Source organism: Ambystoma mexicanum, chromosome 6q (genome assembly GCF_040938575.1).
Source record: "Ambystoma mexicanum isolate Mex_15411 chromosome 6q, UKY_AmexF1_1, whole genome shotgun sequence".
Classification (NCBI taxonomy): Eukaryota; Metazoa; Chordata; class Amphibia; order Caudata; family Ambystomatidae; genus Ambystoma; species Ambystoma mexicanum.
This window is the reverse complement of record NC_090937.1, coordinates 1,399,291,187-1,399,314,516: the sequence shown is the minus strand read 5'-3', so window position 1 is coordinate 1,399,314,516 and position 23,330 is coordinate 1,399,291,187. Positions and strand designations below refer to the sequence as shown.

Sequence of the window (23,330 nt, the reverse complement as noted above, 5' to 3'; positions counted from 1 at the left end):
ACCCAGGCCAGAACCTGAACAGTGATACCCAGGTATTCACGGAGACGGTTGAGCAGGATGGTATGGTTGACCGTGTCGAAGGCAGGAGATAGATCGAGGAGCATGAGGACATGGGGAATGTTAGAGTCCAGGTTGGAGAGCAGATCTTCACGGATGTTCAGGAGAGCGTTCTGTGCTTCTGGCAGCTCTGAAGCCAGACTGGTGGTCATGGAGACAGCCAACAGAATTGGAATGAAGGTTAAGCTGAGAGATGGCCAACTTTTCCAGGAGTTTGCCCAGAAAGGGAGTAATGGAAACTGGGCGATAGTTAGCTGGACAAGAAGGATCAGCTGTGGGTTTCTTGAGAAGAGGATGCACAAAGGAGTGCTTCAAAGGGGAGGGGAAGGATCCCGACGCAAAGGAGTGGTTGCAAAAATCAGCAAAGGCAAGAGCGAGGGTGTCAATGTGGTCCTTGATGGTTTTAGAGGAACAGGGATGAACCTGTTTTGACGAGGCTTTCACAGATCAGACTTGTGTAGCGACCTCGTCAGGGGAGAAAAGCGGAAAGTACAGAGGCAGGAGGCGAATGAACCCCGCCCCCCCAATGCATGTAGAAAATGACAAGCGAGAATAGGAAGCCCCAGTGGACAGGGACACAAGTCAGCAGACCCCAAAGCTGAGCATGCTTAGGGTATGGTGGGGGTGATATGACGGCCCCAGAGGGATGTAAGGATTGGTTGATCGCCACCATGCATGGTTTGTTGGAGTTTTCTGTTTGAACGTGCCTATGTTTTGTACTAGGTGGAGCTTTACCTGCCTTTATCGAGACCATCATTATGGCACTGGATGGGAGTGTCTTTGTGCAGCACCTGAGTATCATTTGGCACATGCAGAACATCACCAGCAGGGGTACCACGATTGGGATCACTATTTTCACTACTGCACCTAGCCATGTTGGGGCCCACGAGAACATCAAACCAATCCTCAGTTTCCACTCCTGCGTCAGTGTCCATGCCTGTCTTTAGCTTGTACAGGGCCCCTGTGTTTTGCGACAGGGACCCATTTTCTGCATCCTTTGGGATGATGTCTCTAAGAAGTCACACTATCAGCTGCACCTCCTCAGAGGTATTCTTCCTTTTCTCACTTTCCCCCAGAAGCTCAGTGTCTCCAGAGCTCTGGTCCTCTCTAGGCTGGACTACGTCAACAGCCTCTTTCTAAATCTGCCTGCCTCTACTCTTTGACCTTTACAACTTATCCAGAACAAGACTGCAAGGTTTGTCCTTGGCCTCAAGCCCAGGGATCGTATTTCTCCAGCACTGAAATCTCTTCACGGGCTCCCCGTGACTGCAAGGATCAAGTTAAAGACCCTCTGCATCATCCACATGGCTTTCTGGGGCCTGTGACCGCTCTACCTCCAACTTTCTCTTCCAAAACCTCTTCCTTCTCGAGCTCTCTGCTCATTCACCTCCAACTCTCTGATGGTCAGACGCTTCTCCAAACAGAGAGTTGGGGGCAGATCTCTCTCTTCGGCTGGGGCCTTCCTCTGGAACAGCCTTCCTTCCTCTCAAGCTTGAGCAGAACCACCTCTGGTTCCGGAAGCAACTCAAGACCTTCCTTTTCGCTTCCACTTTCTCTCTTCCTCTCCCCTCCTGATGTACCTCTCTGCTCCGCGCACTGGTCACCTGGACACCCTCTGAACTCGGGCCCAGGCTCCTGCTTGTCCAGCTGCCCTCGCACTGCCTATGGGCTCCCCCAGCACTTAAGGGTCTGTTCCTGCAACCCTGCAGTCCCTTCTCATTGCATTTTGAGCCACCTGCTGGCTGCATTTATTGAGTTACCTGCACGTTTCTGCCCCCCCCCTCGCCATCTACCCCCTTCCCTCTTCCCTGTAGTGTGCAATCTGAATGACACAAGGCCTAGTAAGATCGTTGTTTTGTCCTCCCTTTGTTTCCCCCCTCCCTGTCTTGGCGTACTTAGAAACATTTGTGTACATGCGCGTATAAATGCCATATCGTATATCATATCAACATGACAATCCGATCTTCTTACACACGCCCCTTTCCATGGCCGTCAATAGGTCCAGGACATATCAGTTTTGGAAAGTCATTAAGCAGATTGTGCACATCTCGCTCTTGATCGAATGGAGCCCTTGCTCTGTGTCGTTCGCCAACTGGTTCATTTCCCAATGCACAAATTGAAGCCATTTGGTATTGGCTGCAGCCTGTACCCCTGGCAACAGAAGGGAGGCAAAGAACACTTATGTTTTTGTTTACAGGCAGCATTTGTGTGGAATTGCTTTGAGCAACTTGGAGGAATCTTCTGATAAATAGGTTGATCGCATTTGCTGTCTTTTAAGTGAGCTATTCTTTCTTTTTTACTTGTGTGGGGTTGACATGGGGGTGGCTTTGGCTGTTCTGCAGCGGGCATAGGGGCTAGCGTCTGGTGGGCCTCAGGAACCATGAGAATTGCTTAATGTAAAGTCGTTGGTGAACATGTCCATCTCCATGATAGTGGGAGATGCCCTCTTGCCGCACACCCAGAAGATGTCCATTAGGGGTGCTGTGCCTTTGCTGAGGTCAGTAATGAATAATGTCTTGTTAAGATTACTGTTTGTCCGCACGGGAACAGTTCCATGTCCTCAAAAACAAAGGTTATATTCATCTGCTGTTTTAACTTTCACTGGTGTTTCTTTTGTTTCAATCCATGTTAGTTTCGACATGTACGTAGCCCATATGGTAAGACATTTCTTGCTGATATTCCATATGATTTCTTCATCAAACTCTGCCAACTCCCTGTCGTGTAGTCCACTACTGCCTCCTCCCATCTGTTTGATATCAACAACACTGTATCCATTTTTAGCAATTGGTGTGTCTTGCACTAGGTATCTTTTTCGTCCTTTGCACATTTTTCTACTTTGTCCATCAGCATAATTTGTGCTCCATGCCCCTGGAACTAGCTTCAAACCCGACACAGTGCCAAATGAACCAACACTGGGCTACTAGAGGCTGCATCTCTTGGGGTACTAACATTTTGGGGGCCCCTGACACATAAGGGATGAGAGAGAAAACCTATCCGCTCTCATTTGACCTCTGCTTCCTCACTGAGCGCATGTAACTGTACCATACGTTACTGATTTCTGGATGGTGCACATCAGTCATCGTGCCACATAAAACCCCTTTATATTGGTCTTCTCCTTCTCCTCCTCGTCCAACCCCCGTTTAACTTGTTGCTGCCATTGCCATGTGACTGTATAAACTATTCATGTTCTTGTTATATATATTAACTCATTTTGAAGAACCTTGTTGCAAACTTTACCATACTCAAAGTCATTCATTATACAGTCCCCCACTTTATATGCCCCAAGCATATAAACTGGCTCAGTGAGTATATATACATTCCTGAAACAAAACCAACGCATATGTACAATATTGACATTATTAAACAATGCTTGTGATGGGAGATCTGCAGATGGCGAGAAGAATGGTTTAACCATGCAATATTGATAGTTTCTCATATTATTAAATGCTCCAATGATAGTTTTATAGCAGTGGATGAATATTTATGTGAAAGGAATACACATTCTCCAATATTACTGTTATTATGTCTGAATGAAACGTGATAGATAATGTATTGAGGTTGTAATGTTATTACAAATAACAAAAGGCAATTATTTTATTCAGGTTGACCTCGATAATTCAGTGGAGGTGGCGTATGGGGAGCCTTTGGGACATCGGAGAGGTGTATCCAATACCGCAATTTCTTGACCTTTACTGCAAATGGGGTGGCAGGGTTAAAAATGGAGATTTGATGAGCAGGATCTAAAACCAACTCCTGGGTGGTGGGAATCACCCTGCAGGCAGGAGCTACTGTAGGGGAACCAGGAGCTTCCAGAGATGCTCCGTTAACTTTTTGTACATTTTGTATGAATCATTGTGTGTAAATGTACATTAGATGTGTTCTAATTATTATTTTTTAACCTTCTCAAATACTCAAAGTTAATGTCACATTTACATGTTTGGAAAGCAATAGTTGGCCTTAGGAGCCAAAAGTAGCTCCTCATAGATGTTGGTTTCAAGCTAACCAGGCTCTACTATGCTAAAAGCAGGAGCGAAATAGCTCCTAGCTCTGCTCAATTGCAACCCTGGGGTGGCATATATAGGTTTTCCATAAACCTGTTTGCCATTCCCATGTGTTTTTTAAGTCTTTGTTATATGATGTAGTTCTGATGCATACATGGGATCGAGTACTGTCTGAAAATGTATAGTCTTTGTTCAGATTATGATTTGATCAACCTACAAAATATTTATTTTGCAAGTTATTCGAAGAACCTACTACATGTAATTATTTCTTTACCTCAATGCAGACTTCACCCACAGCAATGGAGTATCTTCTGGGCGGCGTGACTCTCGTGACTCTTTGTCCTCTAATGCAAGTCTTGAATTGATAAATTGTGGTTCACAAGAAAATAAACAAGAGGTGAGGAGAAGACAAATAGTAGTTGAAATATTTGAGATACGACAAATGCTTGCATGTGTTGACCCAATCAAGGTGAATCAAAATTTACTTGTAATGGCAACAATTAACCGATGCATTCAAAGCCACTTATTGTCTGTTCTCTTCCTGATTTGGCTCCACTGTCTTCCTTACTATCTTGTTATTTTAAACACCCACATGGTGGAAATGTGGTAATTCTGAGAAAAGCTCTTACAAATGTCAAAACCTTTGTGAAACCAAATTGTTTCAGGTAATTGTGTAGCGTACATCGGAATGGTGAAGTAATCCTATTGAAATAGGCATTTAAAAGGGGGACTCGTGCAATCTGCATGCCTTCCTTTACAACCTGTTGGGTAGCCCCCTGCAGCACCTGGTTAGAAAACTGCTGCCCACATTACAAAGGTGTATCTTTATAATTTTGAATTAACACCTATACACCTACCTCTCCCAGAATGTGAGCATCACTGCGGGCAACAGGGGTCCCGCTCTCGCCACAGGTCCTTGTCAAGCACCCTTCGAGTGTGTAAGGTGCACAGTATGAGTACATTTAAACTTCTATATCATTGGTCTTCAAACTTTTTTGGCCTGGCCCCCCCTGAGCAAAGTTTGGGCAGGCCGGGGCCCCCCAAAAGTGCCAGATGGAAAGTATGTAGAAATCGCTATGAACGTTTGCGTGCCGTCACCGCACCCTACTCCCAGTACAGTACAGACCCTGGGCTCTCCCCACCCTACTCCCACCCCTATCCCAGTGCTGCAGCCCATCGTGCTACCACCACAGTCCCATAAAACAAGCATACACACATCCATACACATTTAAATAAAAAATAAAACTCCATAAGCGTACCTTCTGCAGGGGCCAGCGCGTGGTTGCTAAAATGCCCCGCTCCAGGTTGCTCTGCCCGTATGTGCGAGGAGGCGCAGGAGCACCCCCTCGCACATACATACATGCAGTGCCCCAGCCAGCATTTCCAATGAGCTATGCAAGGCTGGCAAAGCAAAACACCCCCAGCGTTGCATGGCTCAGTGATCATGTGCGGCTGGCGAAATGAACTGTCAAAGGCAAACAGTGTTTGAAATGAACACTCCCTCAGCTGGAAAAAGCAGCTGAGGGAGTGCTCAGTGTTTCACTGGGCTGGCTCCTTGGCTCCTCCATAATGGATGAGGTGGCCAGTGGGTGGACGTCCCCTCACCCATTATGCATGAGCCGGCAGGATTGGACTGGTCTGTAGGGCAATAGGGCGATGACCGTACCAAAAATGCAAAATGCTAGTGTAGGCCAGTCAAAATGGGACACTTTTTTGGCCAATGTGGGCCAGTTTGTGGAGTTACTTCATCATGCAGCTAGTAGTTTTGACCATTGTTGCTGAATAAATATTCTTTAAATATCACCATTTGTTTACATTTGAACAAAAAACAACCCCTTGGGTACTATTTAAACAGTCTGTGACTAAAGGACTGAATATCCATTTGCAACTGCTGACCATTTTTTCATTGGTGCCTAAGACCGTTTTATGGTCGAGTCTGACCATGTGAGCTGCCCCTTCCCATTTCCTCCAATCTAAAAAAAAAAAGTTTTTTTCTCTTCTTCTCATTTCATGCTGGGCTCTGGCGCCCCCCTCCTCCCTCCCTTGGATGCGGCTGCGCCCCTCTGGGGGGGCGCGCTCAACAGTTTGAAGACCTCTGTTCTATATACAGCTCAAGCCGTCCAACAGACAGTTCCCGGTTTTGTGCGCTTGTCCTTTGGGGTGGTGAACTGTCCTCAGCAAACACCTCCTGTTCTTTTATGGTCTTTTTGCGTGTGTTTTCTTCTTAATTGGCTTTTAAATATTATGTACTCAAAATACTGTGCATGCTTTCATGCTGTATATTGCTGCCCTCTGTATCTGCTGTAGGTCTTTTGGCTTCTGTGTTACAAATCGTGCTCTGGCCCCATAAAAGCAAACCTCAGTATCTGCAGATTAAAGGAAGGGGGCCAGGTCTGTAAGTGATGGTGGACTTCAAACTCAACCAACACAACTCGGACCTAGGTAAGGAGGAATGCGTACTGCGCTTCAGTGTCTCAGTCTGTAAGTCATTCAGGTACTATGGGTTTCAGAACCATATGGTAACCACCATTCCTTTGGTACTGTAGAGTACCAAAGCCGGCCGAGGTCCATATAGTACTGAATAGTGGCTTAACCCTTGATAAAGTTAACACCAAATTCCTCCTTAAAAGCTTGGGTGTTACTGCAGTTAGAACACCCTTCTTTTAAAAATGTAGTGCTTCTGCCCTGCAGCTCTGCCACCCTACTAGATCCTGTGTCTATCTATCTGGAAGGCCTACTTTTCCAAATGGGTCAGATATGGTTTAGGACAATATTTCTAAAGTCCACCCAAAGGGACTTTATAAACTATACCTTGCCAATACAGAAACTCCAACTCTTCGTATAATGCTGTACCGCCTGGTATATAGGTAGCACTAACAGAGCAGACTGACTTATCTTAGAAGGGAGAGAGGCCTGTAGAGAGGTACAAATAACTTGTAGCATACATATGGCCCAAAGACACACATACACACTGATGCACTGTAAAAATAATTGTTTATTTTATGTCTACACAGGCAAAGAGAATTATTTAGAAAGGTAGGTACTATTATAAATCAAACAATTATAAAAACCAATACCATGCTTATGGTAAGTAAAGCAAAGCATACACAACATTTAGAATAGCAGTATGCAGTTTAAGGTGAGTAAAATCTAGTGTTACACATTTGGAATGGCAGAATGCTATTCAAGAGGAGTAAACTGCATTTATTAGATTTTTTATAATATTATGTAATTCAATGTTAGCAGACCCTATTGGTAGCAAACGTACTTTTTCAGTTTCAGGAATAATATAGTTACACCAACAATGTTACAAGTTAGTACCTGGTCACTTGTATAAGTTAGTCTGTTTCAGGAATAATCCAATTACACTACGGACCTAACAGGTAAGCACTTTGCAACATATGTAACATATTCTTCTTTCAGGAATGATGCAGTTACAATCCTACTACTTTTTAGATTAGTGGAACATAATTCAAAAGTAAGTGTAAAATAGTAGGCTGTAGTCGGATGTAGGTTTAGCAATTTTAAGATTTATTGCGGTGTTAACTTAAACAACAGCTCTCCTTGTACACATCAAACGGTATTAGTTTGCATGAGGTTTGGTTTCCGTGAAAGGGTTAATGCAGTCCAGAGTTCAAAAAGAAGCTCCACTTGGCTTCTCGCATCTTTAAAAGGGAAAATAAAGTCAACTTAATTCTTTTTCTCCACGGACTGACTCACCCTCTGTTCACTGGGTTAAGAAAACAAAAAAAACAAAAATGCACATGGAAGGCACACTCCTTGATTAATGTTTGAAGGCTGGCGCTTCTCCTCAGCGAGTCCGCCTCTGATAGGGATCTCCCCTGTGCCTCTCAGTGAGCCTTCTAGTACGCCCAGTCACAATCACCTTTCCATTCCTCTCTGGTCTCCGGCTCGGCTTGCAGCTGTAATCAGAAACACCCGGTGAGCTCTCTGTTGCTGCATTTAAGGCCCTCTCTGCTCCTCCCCTCCCTTCAGTCTCCAGCCAGTTTTCCCTCCCATTCCCCACACCTGCAGGGCGTTTTCTTTCCTCAGTCCACCCAGTTTCATGCACTGTTTGACCCCACCCTGTATGTCTCTGGGGCCACCGATCTACATGCGGGCTGACTGCTTTATACCAGTGCCAATCTCTAGTACACCTATTTCCATGCTGTATGGATTGGGTTGTACCTATGCCGTTTTCCCTTTTTAATTCTGTCTCTGCCCCCTCCTTGTTTTCGTTTCTCGTGGTGGTTTCTGGGACATGTAATTTTCTTTTGATTTGCTGTGTAAACCTTTTGTTGGCTGGGTCTTATTACTAGAATAGGATCCTCCCTTAATTCTGTTGCCTCTTTGACCACCTCACAGTAAGCAATATGAATTTGTTTTCTGAATGGCAGTATGCACTTCAAAGATAAGTAAGAACTCAGTATTACACATTTAGAACGACAGTATGCTATTCAAGGTGAGAAAAACCCTATTGGTAGTACACGGTTACACTTACTCAGTTTCAGGAATAATATAGTGTTACAAACTATGTTACTTTCTCAATGAGTGGAACGCAATTGAAAGGTAAGTAAAAAACTTTGTATACTTTTCCGAATGACAGTAAGCAAATCACAGGTAAGAACCTTTTAACACGTGTAACTTATTCTATTTCAGAGATAATCAACTACAACACTAACACATAGCAATTAAGTGTTAGGCAAAAATTGATGCAGTCACACCGTGTGAGACTACACAACATTTATCTGCTTGGTATTAAGTAACCCACCTGTTGGTATAGGTCTGTACTACACAAGTTGGTAGTGTGACTAAGCAGCCAGGCCTAGCTCAAGAGGGGTAAATGTGAGCTGTAGAGCTGTACAAATAAATTCCGGAAATACAAGTAGCCAAGTAACACTTGCACTCAAGGTTTCATTTATAAATAGTTATTTATTTAACATCAATTTTTAAATAAGTGGTCTTTAAAAAGGCAATTCATATAACAATGTAAATATACTTTAGAAATACTTTTCAGAATCAAGACAAGTTAGGTGGTACTCTTTGGAAATGCTTCTTAAACAATTCCTACCCCTGAGGTGACTTAATCACAAAATATCACACTAGTTATACTTTGCAGATTCTGAGGTTGCAGAAAGGTAAGTGAAGACAATTTCACTGTACTATTCTTGAGAACAGTAGTTCACACAAGAAAGGGTATTTAAACCTTGTGAGAAATCTAAAGGATTTCTCTGTGACACTGAACTGAAGGTGCTGTGTGTCACCATACAAAAGGTCGATGCCTATGGAGTTTGTCAGACTCAAAAACAGAGGAAGCACATAGTCCAAATCGGATCAAAACAAATGAGGGAGTGAGAAAAAGGTCTGTCACTCCAGGGTTAAAATTAAAAAGTCCTAAAGTCTAGCAAAAGAGCTGGGGGGTCTCTAAGATGGGAGGAATTTAGCACTAAAATAAAATTTCTCCCCAACCCTTGCCTCCCCCGCACCCCATACTAAGGGACGGGAGGAACTAATCCTCACCAAGTCGGTAAATTTGTTTGCTGAGAACACCAGCAATCATTTGTAACCCTTGTCATGGCACTTTTTAACATTGGTTTTCATTTGCAAGCTATATGACCTACAAATACTGTTGGATACATCTACCTTGTTTAATGTATAGGGGATCTGATTTAACAGTCCCTCAGAAGTTGTGACAACTGCTGAACTTGCAATAGGCTTTTACAAGAGGTTCTTGGAAAGAAATCCTGTAGTCCTAGAGGGGCCTCTGTGATTCATCTTGCCTAACACTCACCACCTCTCTCACAAGAGCAGGTTGGGTCTCTGGTATCTTAGTTGGAGGGGCTGTGGTCAAGAAGGTACATGCTTTCACTTCCTCTTAGATCTTATTGTACCTGGCTTAGAAGTGTCCCCCCCCTAACACTAGGATTTATACTGGAGTCTTCAGTAGAAGAGCCAACAGTCTTAAGGTGTTTAGCCTTAGACTGGCCTTTCCTGGTTTTCCACCAGTTTTGAGTATTACCAGTTCTCACAGGCCTAGATAGGGCTTCAATTTGTCTACCCACCCCTTCCTCAAAAGCAGTGTGGATCAAAGACTGTACAATTGAAGTGGCAATGATGGAGCATGGTTTGGGCTCCCATTTCCCTAATACTCTAGTCATGGACTTGCCTTGATTAGAGGTTAACCTACTAACAAAAGGACTTAAGTTGGGTTCTCTGTAGGAGGCTCAGAGCGGTCTCTTAAGCTTGCCTCTCTAGCCAACTTGGCTTGTTCCTGTTTCTTCCTACTGGGAGACCTGGGGCTTCCGGACACTACTCCTACAGTGTTTAAGTCATAATCCAACAGGACTCTCCCAAACACCTCATTCTGTACACAGGGATCCTTACTGTCAGATTGTTACACAGAACGAGAGCTGGTAGAATTGGAACCATTTGGACAGGGCCTCCTGCACATCAAGTGGGACCTTTGGGTGCCTTAGCTATATCCTCAGGTTTGAGAAACCTTTCATCCACTACTGTTCTGCTGGCTCCAGTGTCTTTCTCATGACAGAAGTCTCCTGGCCATTCACAAGAACCCTGTCTATATTATACCCTTTGGTGTTATCTGGAATGGCGCCATACACATCCAAATTCTGGTTTTCACACAGACCCAGGGACACTAAAGATACACTGACTTGAAATCCAAGGGCTTCTTCAGCGAGTAGGTGAAAATGAGCACTAGCCATTTGAACTTATCCCACAGGGATGAACGCCAAGGTGGCAGTGATGACCCATCTCCCACCCTTGTAGGTTTATCCTTGCATCTGGGATCCCCTTTCACATGGTCCACAGACAAAACATTTCCCAAATGCTCTAAGGAATGGGGGTTTCTGCTGACCTCCCTCTAGTTGGACACCAGAGGGTTCACTAGACCTACCAGGTTTTCCTATGGCATCTACCCTTATATGGTTCATGGACCTCAATTTCCTTAGAGTCAGACAAGTGCTGTTGTCGCTCAGGAGAGCAGGCATCAAAAATAGATCCGAACAAAAACATATTTCTCATTCCTTCAAAGGAGTTCACTCTGTAACCCTTAACCCAACGATCAAAGTTCTTCAAACATTCACATACCCAGGTAGCCCAAGGAGTACCATTAGTCTTTTTGAGGATCCTAAGCCTCTTAAGGTACTGGGAAGGAGGTTTCCCAAATCTGGCTGTTAACGCCAGCTTCACTGATTCATAATCCTTTCTCTCAATGGCACCCAACTCCATTACGGCATCACAGCCATTCAGGTGGAGCCTAGACATGAGCCAAGGGATTAAACCTTTCCCACTGAGTCCTTAAAGACCATAGGTGTATTCAAAAGTACCCAACCAATCCAATACATCAGGTTTTTCATCATACATACTCACTGCTTCTTTAGGAAGGCGAGGCCTCTTGGGACTAGAAGACCTAGAGGACCCTGGGAGGGAAGCAGATTCAAGTGACAATCTTTTCATATCAATTTCATGTTACATTTCCAACTCCCTGAGCCTGATGTTCTGATGTCTGGCGCTTGAGCATCTATCCTTTTGGCTTCCAACTCTAAACGTTCATTCTCCTCATTTTCCACATTAATACCCAAACTTTGGTGATTCAACAATTTGCAATCAATTTACCTTTCTTTCCTTTAGCAGGCAGACCCCTAGCTTTGTACATATCTTTCAGTTGATCTACTGCCAGAATAACTAGGGCTGCCTCATTGAAGTTATCAATATTTGGCATGCTAAAATTGCTTTACTTTTCTGATGGAGCTTAGCCTTGTGTTGGTTTAGCTGAACATAATCACAGTAAAATACTCAATGTAACTACACAAATCCTCACCACCTGCCACCAGTGTTAGGCACAATTGTATATAGTGACCCTGTGGGAAACTACACCAGCCTTGTCCTTGTTGTATAGGTAACCCATCTATTAGTATAGGTCTGTACTACACAAGGTGGTAGAGTGACTGAGCAGCCAGACATGTCTCAAGATGGGAAAATGTGAGCTGTAGAGTTGTAACACTGAGATTCACAATTACAAGTATCCAAATAACACTTATACTCAATGTTTTCTAGTAAAATAATTATTTATTTAACGGTTGGTTTTAAATAAGCCTTCTTTAGAAAGGGCAATATGCAACAATACAAATACACTTCACAACACTTCCTCAGATTTAAGATAAGCAATTAGATGCCCGTTTGGAATGTCACATACACACTTCCTACACCCTGTGGTGACTTCAATTACTAGGACACTGTGGACATTGATATATCAATTCGTACACTTAATGAAATACTGAGGTTGTGGAAAAGGAAAAGGTTAGGGAAGGAAAAAGGTTTCTGTCATACATCCTTCATCCCAGTCCTCTCCAGTGCAGTCTTTGCCCCAGGCCTTGCCCCACACAAAACACCAGACAGCACGCTCTCGTAGCCGTCACGTTACCCACCTACAGCATCAGGGGCTCAAAGGCACGCTGCCGGGTTCCCGCGCACCATTTCTCTGTGCTTGGCAGCTTCCGTTGCGGCTCTGTACGAAGCAGAGTCCCGCCATCACAACATACAGAATGAACGTCTGGCCCGGTAATCGATCACGTGACATGGTTTCTCGGACTGCTCCTGCTTATGCCTTCCCGTCACGTGATGCACGCATTGGAACACGTGATCTTCCAAACAGGAAATAAAACAGCTGCTCTCCCGGCAAGCGTTGCTTCTCAGCTGTTTACTCAGCGTTTGGCGTTCTTGGACTTCGTATTGTGTTTTCTGGTTTCTACGATTACGGACTGTGTATTCTGGACTTCTTTTGCCTTATCCTTCCACAACCTTGTACCCAGTGATTTCACGGCTAGACCACGGATTGTTTCACGGACTGCATTTGGTCTTCCCTTGGTAACTTTGGATACCTTCAGACTTTGGAGCTCAGGCTTTCAGAGCTACGTGCTGCAAGTAGCCCTGGTCCATTGACTCTGCCTTTTCTGCATTCGGGTGCTGCTGGTGGGCTAACTGGGTTCTTTCCTTCAACCCGCGGCCCTTCCCATTCTCCAGCATTATAGAACAGGTCTACACACTGATACCCGACCCTCCATCAGATCCTCCCTCTGCTTCTTCATTTCGTAGATGCTTGTTTATTCCATATTACTGATACTGCAGGACATATCTATTTGACCCGTTTTGCTTAACCTACCCATTTTCTTACAGCAGCCACTCGGAGGACTCGGTGTTCCTGTTCTTTCACCACCTATGGCTCTAATCCTCAAACAGCGAGTAGTTTCTATTTTTCACTGTTTGTGGCTTAGGGACGGTGGTCCATTACTCCACTCTACAATCAAGTCTTGACAGTTTCTCAAAACATGTGGATACTTCACAATCTCCCAATGAAGTCTAGGTTAGACCTTTCCCAGCAATACTAGTTCAATTTATGCGCCACCTTTGAGGGACAGTTAAATCCAAAGTCAATGGGTAAGATGAGTCTGCAGGGAGCCAGGACAGCCAAAGTCACTTTGTACAATGTCTAGGGAGCGGAGGCACTTCTTCAGATAGCACAAAAGACTTGCACAATGTTATTTGAGAGTTTGTACAAAAAGAATCACTGTTGGGCCACAAGCTGTTTGCCTTGTAAAAGGCAAAGATGCAAGCAACTCTGCAAAAGGCAGCTACTGCAAGTAGTGAGAACAAGCAAGCTACAGACAATACAGTACCTTAGGTTGGAAGAAGAGGATCCAGCTGACTTCTGTTCAGGTTGCAGTCCTGCAGTTCCTTGGTTCCTGGGCCTCGGTCGTGGGAACAACAGGGAGGATGTCTGGAGGATTCCTGCACTGCAGTTCGAAGGTCATCGGCAGGTACAGGCTCTTTCCAAATTAGCAGCACTTGGCGGGTTAAGCTACCGGCAAATAGCACCACTGATGTTCCTGGACACCTTGTGGGCTTCCCTTGCTTCTGGGGTCTAGCACTCTGTTGATGTGGCTGAGGCTTTGGTCGTCCTGCTTCGGGAGGGTCCTCAGCATCTTCCTGGAGTTTGGGTCCGGCTTAAAGATGATGCACTCGTTTCTTGTGTTTCTGATCCCTGGCACTCATTTCCAGCAGCAGCAAGGAAGTACAGCTAGAAGGGAGAGGGGTTCCAGCAAAGTTCGTCTTGGGGTCATTTGGTCCCGCCAACCCAAGGGAAGAAGTCATCCGTTCCGGGCTTCTCTAGTCGATATGAAGGTGGAGCTTCAGCACTGCAGCAGGGCATCATCGGTCCAGGAGGGTACAGCAAGGTTCTTTTCCAAGCTCTTTGGTCGGATGTTTCTTCCAGTGGTCGACTCTCCCTTCTGTTCAAGAGACCTCGCCTTTTATGTAGGTTTCTCCCATTCATGCACAGCCTAGCTGTCACTCACACAGCAGGGTGGCTGTCCTGCAAGACAGCCAATCATGACTGGGTGCATTTGGGCAACCAAGGAGACTAGGTACAGGGAGTTGCAGGCCCCTCCCTCGCTTCCTGCCCTGCCAGACACACGGGAGCTGAAGGCGAGTTTGAGCACTGAAGCCTGCCAAAGGCAAAATGAACAAAAGGTTCAAACCTTGTTTTGCGCGCAGAGTAAAACCCAAGAAAAACCTCACAAGAAAGAAATGGCGAAAAAAGAAGACCGGGCCATTTTGACAAAATGGGCACCCATGGCTGCAATACTGCATCTGTGGATTCAGCCTGCGGTAAAAACGCACAATGGTAGAAAATTAAACCACTGCCACCAGCCATTAAATGTAGTGAGGGTAACATAAAAAAGGTTACATGAGCAAGTAGGAAAAGGGGCTACTAAGTAATCCCCCAGTGCTTCCACGTATGCTGGGGTGTACTGGACCTACATAGGAAAAACAGGTAAGTAAAGTCAATTTCACTTTACTACTCTTGGGAACAGTAGTTTACCCAAGAGAAGGTATTTAAACCTTAAGAGAAATCCAAAGGACTTATCAGTGACACTGCACTGAAGGTGCTGTGTGTCACAATACAAAAGGTGATGCCTATGGAGGTTGTCAGACTCCCAAACCAAAAGAAACACAGAGTCCAAATTAGATCAACAATACATGAGAGGGTGAGAAAAAGATCTCAATCACTCCAGGATAAAAATTAAAAGTCCTAAAGTCCAGCAAAAGAGCTGGGGGTCTCGAAGGTTGAAGGCAATTAGCACAGAAATCAGAATTCACCCTAACACCCACCTTAACACAAGAACCAGCAGTAGCCCCTATTTTAGATAAAACAATATGAGGGGTAGATATTAGCAGGGTGGTATCCAATTTTTACTGTAGATTACAGGAGCCTAAGGGGCATTGTTCAGCTTTGTCACAGGAGAAATGGGAGGTCTCGGGGGGGATTAGAGGGTGACTGTGGCTGAGGAGTTATGGGAATGCTGCTGTGCACAAATTAGGAAAATAGCTATTGCCCATAAATTGTTCCGTTTTCCGGCTTGATTCCGCCGCATCATACACATGCAGATGTTTGCGTTTAACTTTATTACTTTTAAGGAATACATTGTCGAAATGATGCTGCAAAAAGTAATGGCAATATTTAGATGGCAATGAATTGAACCGGTTAAGAGGAAGATTCCGTAGGGTTCCCGGAACCTTCTCATTTAACTAAACAGTAACCAAGGGAGGCCAGTATGTGCCAGTACCAGCCGGATTTGTAGCCAGGTTCTTGAGTTTATATGCTAAAAGAGACGAGTGTGGGATAGGAAAGTACGCAATCAATATACTGTGGTCACTACATTAGTTTTTGTCAATGTGAAGCTGACTGCGTTTAGAAAAGATTGCTTCACTTACGAAAATATAATCAATGCGTGTTTCGCAGTCTCCCCTGTGCCAAGTGGCAGCCCCTTCTAAATACACCAGGACATTATAATTTGAGCCACTTAATCCATTGTTGCTCATACAAGTGCCCCAAGTATGGGCAACCTGTTCAGAATGACTCCATGAATTACTCATCCACCAGTCTCCGTTGATATCCAAAACAAAACAATTTGCATTAAAATCACTGCTCCCAAAATCTAGCCTTTTGGATCAACAGAAGGCCAGTTATCAATAATATTCATCAGGTCATTCTGAAATTCAATAACTTCACATTTCATCGGGTTACAGTAAATGTTTACAAAAATAATAGGGCTCACCACATTATTGGATTGATAGCAACCACTCCTGGCCTAAATGCCTTCAAACGATGCATACATTTTACGACTGAAGAAACCACTCATGTTTCTGGCTGCCACTAATAGACCCGCAGATGGGCGGCCAAGGTTGCCAAGAGAAGCAGCTTGGAAAGCAAGTTGGAATCCGTCCAAGCAAGGACGATCCATTAGCCACACTTCTTGTATCAGAATGAATGTAAAACTGGGGAGGAGTTTGCATAAAGTATTATTTGACATGAGCTGACGATGACTGCCGTATTCCAAGTCGCTATAGTAAGTGTAAAATATTGGCTAAAGACTCAATAGGGGCGTTTATCCGTATTCAGTTTTGTCCCCAAGCAAAGTAAGCCAGGACAAATCTATTACATGCAACCGAGATGGTTGGTTGTCTGCAGCTAAACAGAACTTACGAGACTCTATTGGCCCAGGTGGCATGTTACCTTGATGTTATCGCTTCCAAAGGCAGCAACTTCCCCTGTTGGTAAAGCTGCCCTTAAATTAGGTGTAGGTCTATCCCTTGCAAACGTTATGTCATAACCCATAGTACGAAAGGCCTCCTGGTCTGACATAATCATGTGACGTATAATTCTTGAAGGAATAACTAGGTATACCAGATCATTGCGGTCGTGTACTAGAAAAGTCTGCCAGCTGTATATCCTGTGATGCAATTAACCTAAATTCGGTATTTCAGAAAGTGGAACTAATACATTAGAAACATTTCTTAGAGATCTTGGATGTCCAGTTAAGACACATTCTAATATCAAATTGGAAACACTGCAATCAGGCGAGTCTACACTGCGGTAACTATTATTGACATTGCTTATAGGAATAGGGACTGCAATAGATGAATTATCCCTTTTTATAAGTAAAATGGCACAAGATGGACCTTTTGCGACGGTAGAATACAACAGAATGTTAATTGTCATTGCTTGAGTTCCGAAAATCCCTTGTGTAAACTGAATTTTCTTATGACTCCAGTAATGGCTTCTGTAGCCATTGCTTGAGTTCCGAAAATCCCTTGTGTAAACTGAATTTTCTTATGACTCCAGTAATGGCTTCTGTAGCGTAGCTCCTGTAGTACAGGGTCCCCTGGAGTCAAGTCATGGAGGAAAAAGCAAGGTCTTGTATATTAGGTTCGATGTTAGAGGCCTTGCATAGTTTAATTTTAGTTGGAACTGGGGGCCTATTCAAGGCTGTCAAGTTGCACAGAATTGTCCTTGAAGATTTTTTTATTCAAGTTTGTAGGTTTCAGGTTCTTTGTTTTCCTTTTAGGCACAACTCCCTGCTTCTTACAGCCTGTGCCAGAGTTAAGGATCACAGTTGTACCTCATGTTTTACCACCCTCTTTAGTACAGGGGCACAGAATACTCATCAACTATTAAATCATAAGGATGCTTCTGTATTAGCTAAATCAAAGTAGTAATCTCCATTGCAATCCATCATCGCCCAGTCATGCAGCGTGCCTCCTGAGGTCCTAGATTTTTAGCCATCTGAACATGGGACAGCACTACATGGAGATCTTTGTGTGTAGCTAAGACCAGCGTCTGCTACAGACATTTAAGTAAATAAGATCTGTTGCTGTTGAGCACAGACGGACATCTATCCGTCTGTGCCTCAGCCTCATGAGATCCTGCTGTCTTAATGAGCCTAAGGCGCCCTGGATTACAGCTCTCATCCATCAATTCTCACGCGACGGCCATCACAAGGTACAGGAACTGGGTGAGGCATGAGTTTGTTCATTGTTTCTGTTAAGTTATATGTCTTTTGTAATGCACACATTTCCCCATAGTGATCTTAAAGTGCAGAGTCTTGTCAATATAGGGCCAAATTGCAGCTCTGTCCAGGGTGGCTGCTAGAACGTGGTCTGTGGGTTAAAAAGGAAACTGGGCAAGTGAGAGTGGGAAAGAGGAAGACTGGGTAAAATCAGGAAGACAGGAAGGTGCAGACGTAAGTAAAGACATGTAGGGAAATGAAAACATGAGTGTGAGTGACATTTATTTTGGGGTTGTGTGTATAGTTTTCAGTGTTTTGACCTGATGAAAATATAATCAAAACAAGGGATGTTATCTTTCCTAATAGGCCTGCAGAACTTTCATGGAGCCTATTACTAGTGTGGTGAAGGTATTGTGTTAAGTCGTGTTGTGGGTGCGGGATGGCCCTGAGGTGTGTTCAATAGATCAGTAGTTCCAGGGAGTTTTGTGAGGTACTAACCAGATAACTATACTGGATCCCTACCTGGTGATGGCTGGAGAGTTTCTGGTAACGCTGAGCCAACTAGCGAAGTGTCAGAGCCAGCATTGGCTCGGTGCAGAATGATCACCGGGAGATGCAAAAGGAGAGTTTGACAAAAGGATCACCCCCACCATGAGCCATACCAGATAGGCCTCGGGCACAGAAACGATGGCGGGGGTTACCCTTGTCTGGTATGTTATGTTACTTGATATTTGTACAGTGTCTGCTGCCATAGTTATGGACTCAAAGCATTGTAGGTTGAATGTCCCTTTTGGAAGACCCTAGTTTGAAGAAACATGAAAATAAAAGAGCACTACATTACATGCAAATAATATTTATAATTTAGAGGACTGTTCACTTTCTAGCAGAACGGGCTAGTTTAACAACATTATTCTAGCCATACGATGTAGAGTGTTCAGGCTCAGAGAGATGGGTTATAGCACTAAAGGGGAATCAGGCTATTGTAAATTCTTCCATCAACCACATGGGCAACTGTCTATAGTTGAGGTCTCTACTATATTTTACATACAGACCTCATGAACACTGAATAAAATGCAGTGAGATGTAAATTACATGCACATTTGTCAAATATGTTGAAGATACATTCAGTGAATGTAGACTTGTCACATTGAGTTAATTCAATGTTTTACATTGGATGCCAATATAATGTTGCACTATTCAACATTGTGAAAAAAACATCTTTAGTATGTGCAGTGCAGTGTTAAGCCAGAATTCAATTCCTCATAGACTTGCATGGGGGGGGGGGGGTCCTCCTGATCTGCAACTTCTTCTGGGGTCCATCTTCCAACCTCTGTAACTCTCCCTTGGGGTCTCCTGTGGCCTTCCCTGAGGTTGATCGGTGCAGCATCTCCACCTCCGGGGTTGAATTATACTTGCCTTCTTCAGTGTGGATGGGCCTTTAACATTTACCATTATACCCTATGGAACTTTGAACTGACAGTGGAACTCGCCTTAAAGTGACTCTGGGGTACTTGCCTGCCCCTGAACATTTTTCCTGAATCCCCTAGGGGTTCTGTGAGCTCTGGACTAAGATTCACCATTTCTGTACTTTCCTGTGATTTTTCTATCCATGTTTAAGGTCATCCCTTTAATCCATGCAATGGGAAACACTGCAACTGGGAACAATGTATATATTTTTCAATTAAATGTATCAGGAAGGTATCTGTAGTGAAATGTTTGATTCATGGAAGCCTTTTGCTAAGGTTCACTATGGTTTCATCCTCTTTTGGCTTATATGTATTGGTCGTAGGCAACTGGGCATTAATACTGTTTTGAGGCCCTAGGTGGTCTAAATGGATGGTTAGTGTGTTTTAGGCTTGGGGATTGTAAATCATGTTTTCTCTCTGGGAAGAATTGTGTTTCCCTTATTTTAATTCCCTTGTTAGGTGCTGGCCTCCACGTATCAGGCCTTTCAGATGTACTAGGGCTGGGATGTGGCTTTAGGACACTGCACTTAATTGTGCATACTAATAGGTACTTACCTGCCTCTTGGCCTGTATGGTATCCTGGTTCTCTAGACAAGAAACAGACGTGCTTCAAAACGGACTCACAGGCAAGAGAAATTGGGATCTGTGCAGCTTATGCACCTAGGAATTACTTGGTTCATGGTTCCTATCATAAAGGAGTTCCTGGAAGAGCTCTCCCTCAAGCTGCTGCTGTTGCACAAACCGGCTCTTGAGCTTCTGTCCAAGCTTATGGTTGCACTGTTCGAGTCCTTGCACTCTCAGATTTGAACTTTTGTTTCATGGAAAGAGGATGTTATCCTGGTCGTCACATTGCTGTGAAGGGCTTCTGAGCTACAGGCTCTGTCATCAAAAGAACCTTTCTTGAAACCTTTAAGGGATATGATTGTGTTCAGGAAGATCTCTCAATTTTTACCAAAAGTCTTGTCAAGCATCCTCATTAAATAATAAAGTATTTCACTGCCAATTTTCTTCCACAATGTATATCTGTCTACAGAGCAGGCTTGGAATAGAGCCCTAGAAGTAGAGGCACCCTTGCTCTTTCTCTCTTTACTTTCTAGTGATGCACAGGTTGTGCTGGCCCTTCTTCTGCCAACCTGAGATGTGGTGCTAGATACAAGTCCAGTTGCCTCTGTTCTCTTTCCTGAGGGGCCGGGGCTTGGTAGGGTCTTTGATTTACAGATTGTTTTGTGATTTGCTAATTGCAATCCCTTAAATTAGCAATGTGAATCCTTTGCATTTTTGCTGCACTTTTTGAGAATTCTTAACATATTTTTGTACTTTGCAAATGCTAGATGGATCCGTAATGTGCACAGGGTCTGCCTAATGTGCAAAATCCCTGTAGGGGGGGTTGTGCTGCAGCAATGGTACTTGGCTCTGCAACATCTCTGTATGTGATTTAATTATGTGATTCCATTATGTATTTGATTAAGACAATTACAGATGCTGTTAAAGAAATCATACATTTTGAAATAATTTTAAATTTAACATTATCTGAAATGAAAACATTATTTTTTTCATTTCTCAATAAAGGCTGATGTATCGAGGTTGTCTATGCCTATAACTGAAAAGGAGAAGTCATCCAAACACTGCTTCATCAACCTTCCAGATGGGTCTTCCTGTACCATGGTGGTTAAATCTGGATTCTCGATCAAAGATATACTATGTGGGCTTTGCGAGAAACATAGTATTAATATAGCTGCTGTTGACCTGTTTTTAGCTGGAGGGAGCAAGGTACAGCACCTTTCGTGACATTACATTTTGAGTAGGCTTTAATTTAACATTGCTGCACAGTAAAATTTCTGCCTCCACTTAACATGACTTTTGTTTTTTCCTTATTTTTATGCTCACAAAAGCCACTGGTGTTAAGTCAAGACAGTAGCATCCTGGACTCAAGGGATCTACGCTTAGAAAGGCGTACATTATTTCGGTAAGAAAGTGGAACACTTTAAAGTGTTCATTTTGAGGGCTGTGTATGCACAGAAAAATACTGTGCACTAAATAATTGACTCTTGACAATATGTTTATTATCAGTGTTCACAATGTGCTTTATCTTCCATTTAGTGCACAAATACATGATTTGTTTTCCCCAGCAAACTGCAACAGTGAAAGATTGGGCTATCATATGACATGGGCTTAGTAGAAGTTCATTGTGTTCTCTGGACTTAAAAGAAAACCATCCCTCAGGAAGAACCTGCAGGCGACTGAGCTGATGATGTTGGGTTGTTTAATCCTCCTCATATACTCCATTTTCTTGCATAGATGTCCGCATACTATATACTTGCATAACCACTCTTATTATAATTGCATCTCCTTTGCCCTGCATTTAATATTGCACTAAATTCCTACATTCTGAGTGATTAAATGTAAATCTGAAATGCAGTTTGTTAGAAAAGGTTTTCTTTTTGCAGCTTTCCCTAAATTGACATCCATGGAAACCCAATGTTTTGCTATGGCCCTAGCCCTTTCCTGACGTTTGGAGCTATGTTTTGCTGTACTTTACTCTTACGTCCCGTCCCCTTTCCTCCATACTGCATGGGCGTACCTTCCAAGGGACGGGAGACGGAACCTTTTTCACCAGAAAAAAACCTCCTTCCCCTTTCAATATAGAGGCACGTGTGGGTGCGGCCCACGGAGCATGTGCTGCCCTGACTCCAGCGCCACACCTCAGTTGTACTCAGTCCATCCTGCAACGGGCTCGTCCCAACTCCAGACCCCCACACCCGCTACCTACTTTGCGTTGGCCCAGACCACGGTTGACAAGCTTGTACAGGGTGTGACTCGCTGTCATCGAAAGCGCTGAAGAACAGACTAGCCAGGTGGAGGGAGCTCTTCCAGAAGTTGCCTCCAGAGGACCTCAAGAACTTCGTGAAACATCGAGCCAGGCCCAGGGTAGGGCCGCTATTTTCCATTGCACCCCGCAAAGGAGACTCGTTCCCAAGGACCCTCCCGCGTGGGAGGGACCGTTTAGGTCCTTGTACCAGCCCGTGCACCGAGGCTGCTGAGGCTACCGGCCTTTGGGCCAAGGGATCCTTGGATCCTCCCGGTGGCAGTGTTAAGGGACCGGAAGGTTCTTGTACCGGATTGTCATCTGAGGGGCTCCACCCTTGTACCGGCAATATGGCCGAGGGGCTATGTCCTAGTACCGGCAATACGTCTGAGGGGGTGCCTAAATGCAGTTCTTCCGACCCCCGGGTCGAGGGTGTCACACCTACCCAGCCTATGCCCAGGGAGCAGGGGAGGCCTTATGATCCACATGCAAGAGTCTTGGATGTGGCTCGGCCCAAAGAGCCGAGCAACATGTCGCAGGCACGTGGCAGGCAGCTCAACAAGATGGCTGCCGCGCCAGACAGAGGCACCCGTCCGACGCTGTTCCAGGAGTTCGGCGAAGAACGAGTGTCAAGGTGGGACTGGCCCCAACCAGGTACCTGGCCTACAGCCTATCCTTTTATGCGCAAGGCAGCTTCCCACTGCGTCCATACGGGCATGGTATGCAGCGGCTCCAGCAGCTCCCTGCTACCCTGTCAGTACCCCCTACCACCTCTCTGGCCAGTGAAGAGAGGTTCTTCGAGAGGTTCCTCGGGCTCATGAAGTCCCCTCGGATGGGGGTTATCCTCAAGGACGCCTTCAGGGAAGTCCTCCTTACGATGCTAGCGGCACCACAAGCGCCTCTGCCAGTGCCCCTGTCCCCGGCGCAGCCGCTGCTTCTGGCTCCCCAGACGATTCCTCAGGCGGTTCCGTACCAGCCTCCGCCTCCATCTCAGCCTCCAGCCACGGTCACTGTATCCCAGCCTCCGGCTCTGGCTACTCCTCCTGATCCGCAGGATACGGATGAGGAGTTGGATCCGGACATGCCATCCTCAGCCAGGGCCTTCCTCAAATGTCTTGATGGGATGGAGGAG

The 23,330-nt window shown here is 44.7% G+C and overlaps 1 protein-coding gene across 7 annotated transcripts in view; it reads left to right on the top strand.

Moving 5' to 3' along the window:
• The window catches only part of RGS12 (regulator of G protein signaling 12), a 1,255,576-nt gene that overhangs the window by 861,524 nt on the left and 370,722 nt on the right, over positions 1–23,330 (top strand). For all 7 annotated transcript variants that reach the window (XM_069632045.1, XM_069632046.1, XM_069632044.1 and 4 more), the window contains 3 exons: positions 4,343–4,455; positions 20,962–21,162; positions 21,285–21,358. In XM_069632045.1, the coding sequence (XP_069488146.1) occupies positions 4,343–4,455; positions 20,962–21,162; positions 21,285–21,358 (388 nt within the window). The remainder of the gene's footprint in view (positions 1–4,342; positions 4,456–20,961; positions 21,163–21,284; positions 21,359–23,330) is intronic.